Raw genomic sequence first — 8,533 nt, forward strand, 5'->3', positions numbered from 1 at the left:
TGCTGGGGCTTCAGCACAAATCCCCCGGTGTCCCTCCTTTGGGAGATCAAGAGCGAAAGATGCAGATTGCTTTTATTCCGATCCATTTTTTACTCAAAGAGGCACCTCACATCATGAGGAGTCATTGTTTGGCGCTGACAGGTTAGGGCCGGCTTTGTTTTGTTTTAGTTTTAGACGCCACAGAGAAGAAAGCCATTACTTTTTGATGTTTTGCAGGGCCTTTAAGTGCTTCCTTGCAGACAATTTGATGCCTGCCATCCTCAAATCTCAATGAATCTTCATCAAAATAGCACCGCCTTGTTCTGGTTTACAAGCTGCTATTGTCTTAAGTAGCTGATACGTTTGATTTGTTCCAGCATTTTGATTCAGGATAACGATGTTTGCGAGCCGAGGTGGCACTGGAGGAGGCAAGGGAGGCAAGTACTCAGTGGAGGACCTCTATGGCATCAGTAAGAAGCCCAAAGCGTCGTCCTCCTCGGGGAGTATTGTGGCTAAGGCTGGCGGTGCCCGAAGTAGCAAGACCAGCCCGGACCAGAAAACGGAGTCCGTGGCCTTGGCTTCTCAGATCCTGGAAGCGGCGCACAGGCTGGTGGAGCGGCGTCGACTGGAGCTCTACCTCAGAGAATGTGGCCTCTCGTTGGCTGACTGTGAGGTGGATCGCTCGGCCATGACCTACAGGTAAAAAGAACACACACGTGCTTGACATCTATGAATAGAACGTTCCCACTGTCAGATGTTAGTTTTTAATGTTATTGTGGTTGTATTTTCTAGTGGTATATTGCATTTTATTGAATTTCATTTTTTGGTCGGGAGAAAAATATTAGAAACACGCCGGTGTGATGCAGAGCATTATCTAATACAGTGGCTGATGCAACTACTGGGTAATAGAAATATATTAGAAATTATATGGTTGCCCTTAAAATCTCCTCTGTGGATGATGATACATAATTTGTTGTATCATAAAGTTAGCAGGACCGATGCAGAAACTGTGTGTTTAGGAGTGGGGGTGCAGGAATGATGATATCAGACACCAGTAATGACCCAGAAAAAAATCTAGTATTTCAAAGCAGGCCTGAATATAAAAGTGCCTTTTTGAGAATCACTTGTGTCAAAGCCCGCCCCCAACCTCCTCCCCACAGAGATGGTCGATCTCACGCTACCCTCCTGGTGACAAGCTTGACAGGGTCAGCATCACCAGGGGTGATGGCGGGTGTTTGGGAAGGGAGAAAGAGGGTAGGGGGTGTTGTCGCTCCTGGGGGTCAGTGACGCATGTTCTGACAGGCAGTTGTTTGTCGCACTGGCACGCTTGCATCTTTCACTTAAAAGTGCTCAGTGAAGCTATTCTGGGATGAAAGGCTACTGCGGATCTGTTTTTGTTTTAACTCACCGGAATTGTTGCAAGACGCAGAAATTATGCATAATTCCTATTTAAGGACATATAATGCCAATGTCTAGTAGTACACATAAACTTTCATGACATCATTAAATTATGAAAATATGGAATCATACTGTTTTACTGTACATACATGGACACAACACCTAATATATAATTCACCAGAACTGCATGTTACCATCTGAACCATCTACGGTGAATTAAGTACATCTGCACAATCTAATGAGATCCAATGAAGATAATGTAATAGAAAAAGCAAACACGATTATTATGATCATATGACATAAAACATTCACCACATTTTTTTTATTTTTTTTTACATTTAGTCATTTGCCACTAGGTGGCAGTATTATCTTGGTATTTTAGTCCCAAATGATCACTAATCATGTGTTCAAACCCAACCATATAGATAACCATAGGTGGATTAATGACCGGGCCTACCGGGCCCAGGCCCAGGGGGCCAGAGGCCCCAAGGGGCCAGGCCAACTTGGCCCCGCGGCCGCGACCCAAGCAAAACTACTTTTGCAAAAATAATAATCTTAAGCCCCAAGGGGCCAGGCCAACTTGGCCCCGCGGCCATGATCCATAGAGGGTAAGAGGCCCCAAGGGGCCAGGTCAACTTGGCCCCGCGGCCGCGACCCACAGAGGGCCAGAGGCCCCAAGGGGCCAGGCCAACATGGCCCCGCGGCCATGATCCATAGACGGTCAGAGGCCCCAAGGGGCCAGGCCAACTTGGCCCCGCGGCCACGATCCATAGAGGGTCAGAGGCCCCAGGGGGCCAGGTCAACTTGGCCCCGCGGCCACGATCCATAGACGGTCAGAGGCCCCAAGGGGCCAGGCCAACTTGGCCCCGCGGCCACGACCCACAGAAGGCCAGAGGCCCCAAAGGGCCAGGCCAACTTGGCCCCGCGGCCGCGAGCCACAGAAGGCCAGAGGCCCCAAGGGGCCAGGTCAACTTGGCCCCGCGGCCACGATCCATAGAGGGTAAGAGGCCCCAAGGGGCCAGGTCAACTTGGCCCCGCGGCCGCGACCCACAGAGGGCCTGAGGTCCTAAGGGGTCAGGCCAACTTGGCCCCGCGGCCATGATCCATAGAGGGCCAGAGGCCCCGAGGGGTCAGGCCAACTTGGCCCCGATCCATAGAGGGTCAGAGGCCCCAAGGGGCCAGGCCAACTTGGCCCCGCGGCCACGACCCACAGAGGCCCCAAGGGGCCAGGCAAAATTGGCCCCGCGGCCATGATCCACAGAGGGCCAGAGGCTCTCAATCATTATTATCAAAGCTAATTCTCAAATTGGATGGATCACACAACCTCACTCACATATTCTTTATCAATTATTAAAGGTTGTTTCTGAATTTTGATCACAGAACTTAATGCAAATATTCTTGATTGATTGACAAAGCTCATTCTCAAATTTTGATTACACAACCTTACTCTGACAAATTATCATTATCAAAAAGCTCTATCTCGAATTTGGATCACAGAATCTCACTCAAGTATTCTTAGCTGTGCCCCTCCCCCATCAAGTCTTTCATAAACCGGTCTGTTCTTTTAGAATCTCCTCATTTGGTATTTTGAACTCGTGAGAGACTGCTCAAAATTTGGTTTCCTTTCCCTCAGTTCAGACTCAGAGATAATTTGAAATCATTCAACAAGAAGTTTAACGCGCGCACACACACACACACACACACACTTGAGTTGAGCATTACTTGGAAATTCTTATATTTTCCATTTTGCTGTTATTATCAGCATCTTCCCATTTTGTCCTTTTCTTTCGAGAAAGTTTACAGTCTGACATTTGTCACTGCTGTCAGTTAATAACTTTTTGGTCTTTGACCCATTTTGTCATTTTCTCGATTCGATCGTCACTGACCACTCTCTCCTGTCTGGCAGACATCGTTGCTGCCATCATAGCTAGCAAGCTGCCTGCAGCGGGTCATCCCTATGTTCCCCGTCCCTATGTTACCCGGGTCCTATGTTCCCCTCTACCGGGGAACTAAGGACCCTTTTTAAAAAAAAAGGGTTCTATGTTCCCCGCTGCGGGGAACGTACAACACTTTTTCCAGAAAAGGGTTCTATGTTCCCCGCTGCTTCCAATGCGCGACTAAGTAAGACGCACGCAGACACGCATGACAGAGACGCGTTTAAGTTGTCGAAGGAAGGAAGTTCGCGTTTGAGTTGCTCTATCTGCTGCCCGCACGCCCTGTGACAGTTAGGTTTAGGGATGGTTTTGGTCAGGGCACAATTTCGCCAAAAAAGTGCTCCACAACGCCCTGTGACAGGTTAGGTTTAGGGATAGTTTTGGTCAGGGCACAATTTCGCCAAAAAAAGTGCTCCACAACGCCCTGTGACAGGTTAGGTTTAGGGATGGTTTTGGTCAGGGCACAATTTCGCAATTTCGCCAGATACAATGCAGGGAACATAGGACCCTTTTTAGAAAAAGGGTCCTAAGTTCCCCGGTCGCATACAAAGACCCAGGAACAACCGGGGAACATAGGACCCGGGGAACATAGGACCCGGGGAACATAGGCACGCTCCCGCCTGCAGATAGCAACATTTGGTGTCCTTTGGGAAAATATTTAGAAAGAAGACAAAAGTACACACAGTTGTACAACTATTATCTTTATGATCTTTTTTTTGTTAGTTTCTCTGTTACTGTGTGTGGCCAATTAAGCGACTTTTGGCCATACCTGGCTGGTGACATTTAGCGACTTTCTGGTGATGTTAGATTAATAATAGCAACAGTTCTCTTCATCTTAATGCAATTTATTGTGTCTGTCCCTCCACATTTTGCCATTAGGTACTTTGAGCTCTTGTTGGTCAGTCACTCTAAGGTACATTGTTGCTGCCATCATAGCTAGCAAGCTGCCTGCAGATAGCGACATTTTGGTGTCCTTTGAGAAATATTAAGAAAGAAGACAAAAGTACAAGACATTGTACGATTACTATCTTTTTAAAATTATTTGTTTCACTGTGTGATTGACCGACTTTGCCGCTAGATTTCGCGTCTTTTGGCCATACCAGGCTAGCGACTAAAAACATCATTTAGCGACTTTTTGGTTGTGAAGATAAGTGGTAAAAGCAGATCTTCCTGTTGGTCTTCCCACATTTTGCCATTTGGTACTTTGCACTCTTCTTGGTCACTCCAAGGCATTTGTCCCTGCCTTCAGCTAGTCACTTGGCTCTTTTGGAATATATTTCACTGTAATTGGCTCTCTCTCTCTCTTTCTCCTCAGTACAAATCAGCCTGTTCCCTTGCATTCATCACTGACCACTCTGCTCTCCTGTCTGTCAGACATTATTGCTGCTTGCAGATAGCTTGGGGTCCTTAGAGAAAATATCAGAAGAGAAAAGTACACAATTATCTTAATTATCTTTTTTATTCAGTCAGTCCTTCAGTGAGTCCCAGTGTGTTGGCGATTAAGCAACGTTGGCATTCAATTAGCGACTTTTGGCCATACATGGCTGGCGACTCAAAAAACTAGAAAAAAAGTACAAAAAGTTGTACAATTAATATCTTTATTATCCTTAATTCCCCTGAATCCTAGAGTGTGTTGCAATTAAGCAACTTTGCTGCTAGGTTTAGCGACTCTTGTTTTGGGCATACCTGGCTAGCGACTACAAACATTATTCAGCAACTTTTTGGCTGTTAAGATTAACGTTAATAAATTAAATCCTAATACAATTTATTGTGTTGGTCTCGCCATCTTGCTATTAGGTACTTTGAATTCTTGTTGGTCTCTGCTAAGGTATCTGGCTGTTGTCTTTGCCTTCAGTTAGTCACTTGGCTCTGGAATATATTTAACTGTACTTGGCTCTCTCTTTCTCCTCAGTACAAATCAGTCTGTTCCCTTGCCATTTAGACATTTTCTTGATTGGATCATCACTGACCACTCTGCTCTCCTGCTGTCTATCAGACATTGTTGCTCCCATCATAGCTAGCAAGCTGCCTTGGTGTCCTTTGTGAAAATATTTAGATAGAAGACTAAAGTGCACAAAGTGTACAATTATTATCTTTTCAAAATATTTGTTTCACTGTCAGTGTGATGACCGACTTTGCCGCTAGATTTCGCGTCTTTTGGCCATACCTGGCTAGCGACTGAAAACATCATTTAGCAACTTTTTGGTTGTGAAGATAAGAGGTAAAAGCAGATCTGCCTGTTGGTCTTTCCACATTTTGCCATTTGGTACTTTGCACTCTTGTTGGTCACTCCAAGGCATTTGTCCCTGCCTTCAGCTAGTCACTTGGCTCTTTTGGAATATATTTCACTGTAATTGGCTCTCTCTCTCTTTCTCCTCAGTACAAATCAGTCTGTTCCCTTGCCATTTAGACATTTTCTTGATTCGATCATCACTGACCACTCTGCTCTCCTGCTGTCTATCAGACGAATCAGTTGATTCTCTGCTCTCAATTGTCTATGCTAGTAAGCTGTTATTCTCTGCTTTGGAGTGTTGATGCTGGGTTGCTAGTTTTCTAAATCACCTCACACACTTGAAGGAAGCAGCACCGATCATAAACACACAAACAAACTCACACACACACACACACACACACACACACACACACACACACATAGTTGGTTTATCTGTTGTGATAGGCAAAGAGCCAATGTGCAAGAAAGAAGGGAAATATGGATCATAAACGTTTAAGTGGAGGAGCTAGAAAAAAAATTCAGCAAGAAAAGAAAAAAAGGAATCAGTTTTACTTGAGAGTGTTCCAAATATCTCCAGCTTCTTCAGTACAAAGACATCTGCTGAAAGCAATTCTATAAATGCTACTGCAAATTCAGCTAAGGTTAGCAATGCACCTGAGCTAGCATGTAGCTCCCAAGATCTGAGACCACTACAAGTGTAGACACTGAACCAAATGCTTCTGATGCTTATGATTCAACCAATTCAGCAGTAGCCAGTTGCTCGGATGAATGTGAGGTCACTGCACCTCTGGACAGCATAGAAAATGAGCTGAATCTTTCTTCAACACCATCTACAGTGACAACTCTACCTAGTGATCCCGCTAAATGGGCTGAGACCCTCACTGAGTCAATGAAGGAAGTTCTTATTCAAAGAGGTGCAAAATCATTTCACAACCGTCACAGCCATTATCCAGCTTCTGTGAGGAACAATGGGCTAGGAGGCAAAACCCGATGCCTAAACAATGAACATTTTACTTCACACTTGCCCAATGGACAACGAGTACAAAGAGAGTGGCTGATGTACTCTCCCTCTACTGGTAATGTTTACTGCTTTGCATGCAAACTGTTTTCCCCAAAAACGCATTCTTTTGTGACAGGCTATTGTGATTGGAAACACTCAGAAAGATTTGGTGAACATGAGCGAAGTGCTGAGCACATAACCTGCATGCAAGCAGTCTTGAACCGCGCCAAAGGTGCCACAGTTGATGCAGACCTGTTCAAACAGTTTCAGGCAGAGAGCAGCTATTGGAGGCAGGTGTTACAAAGAGTTGTTGCAGTCATTAAATTCCTTGCAGAAAGGGGCCTTGCATTTAGGGGTAAAAATGAATCGTTAGGGTCTCCTCTCAATGGGAACTACCTTGGTATTCTGGAGGTCCTGGCTGAATTTGATCCCTTTCTAAAGGATCACATCAGAAAGTTTGGGCAGATGGGTCGAGGTAATACCTCATATCTGTCCTCCACCATTTGTGAGGAATTCATTGAATTGATGGGTGCAAAAACCAAACAGGCTATAGCAGATGAACTGCAAGCAAGCAAATACTACTCTATCATTGTGGATTCAACCCCAGATTTATCTCATGTGGACCAATTGACATTCATATTCCGTTTTGTTAGCAAAGAGGGCAGTGTTGTTGAACGCTTTGTGGGTTTTGAGCCCATTACTAGCCATACAGGTGAAAGTTTGGCTAACTGTGTCATGTCTGTGTTGGAAAATCTAGGGTTAGAGCTGTCAAATTGCAGGGGGCAGCTTATGATAATGCCAGCAACATGTCAGGGAGGTATAATGGGTTGCAGGCTCACTTAAAGAAAAGCAACCCATTAATACACTATATTCCATGTGCAGCTCACTCTTTGAATTTGGTGGGAGTCAACAGCATTGACAGATGTGGAAATGAAGTCTCTAAGTATTTTGACTTGATTCAACAATTTCAACATAGCAGTGATTAAAATCCCTCATTGACATTATCATTAGACATTTATAAAAAAAAAAAGATCAATAATGTCACAGTGGCTTACATTTGTATCGCATCTCATAAGCTTGACAACACACTGTGTCCAATATTTTCACAAAGATAAAATAAGTCATATTTTTGGTTCATTTAATAGTTAAAACAAATTTACATTATTGCAATCAGTTGATAAAACATTGTCCTTTACAATTATAAAAGCTTTTTACAAAAATCTACTACTCTGCTTGCATGTCAGCAGACTGGGGTAGATCCTGCTGAAATCCTATGTATTGAATGAATAGAGAACTGTTTTGAATCGGAAAAAAATCGTTTTTGAATCGAGAATCGCGTTGTAATCGAAAAAATCGATTCATAATCGAATCGTGACCCCAAGAATCGATATTGAATCGAATCGTGGGACACCCAAAGATTCGCAGCCTACTATTTAAGCCTGTCGTTGCCAGTTAGTCGGTCTGGCGACATTACTCTGGATTTGCTCTATTGATGATCTTTTCATGCTGGAATTCTTGCTATTGTTCGTTTCATGGTTCATGCCTTGTCAAGTAAGTTTTTGTCTATTCATGTCACAGTTAGCGACCTTTTGTTTTGCCATGTCCATAGTTTACCCTAAGTGTTAGTTTTTGTTTCCTGCGCCAAGTTTGTGCCTCCGCCTTGTGAGCGCCTTTTGTTTGTACCCCTTTGTAGTTATAGAAAGATTAAATCATGTTTTTACCTGCAAGCCTTGTCCGGTCAAGTCCGTTTGCATCCTGGGAGAACAAATCACGCAGCAAGCTGCGTAAAGATCCACGTCATGACACCATAAAAATAACAGTGGTACCGTTTTTACATTTACAGTAATGTACTGTAAAAACAATTGCAGATTTTATGGTAAAATCTGGCAACTCAGTTGCCAGAATTTTACTGAAAAAAAACAAATTATATTCATTTACAGTAATACAAATTAAAAATGAGTAGATTCTACAGTAAAAAACTGGCGACTC

At 44.0% G+C, this 8,533-nt stretch overlaps 1 protein-coding gene across 1 annotated transcript in view; it reads left to right on the top strand.

Moving 5' to 3' along the window:
• Window positions 1-37: 37 nt before the first annotated feature.
• Window positions 38-8,533, top strand: part of LOC133650454 (voltage-gated potassium channel subunit beta-2-like) — a 193,384-nt gene continuing 184,888 nt past the window's right edge. The window contains exon 1 of the mRNA XM_062047702.1: window positions 38-678. Within this exon, the coding sequence (XP_061903686.1) occupies window positions 377-678 (302 nt within the window). The 5' untranslated portion in view covers window positions 38-376. The remainder of the gene's footprint in view (window positions 679-8,533) is intronic.

This window comes from Entelurus aequoreus, linkage group LG05 (genome assembly GCF_033978785.1).
Source record: "Entelurus aequoreus isolate RoL-2023_Sb linkage group LG05, RoL_Eaeq_v1.1, whole genome shotgun sequence".
Taxonomy (NCBI): Eukaryota; Metazoa; Chordata; class Actinopteri; order Syngnathiformes; family Syngnathidae; genus Entelurus; species Entelurus aequoreus.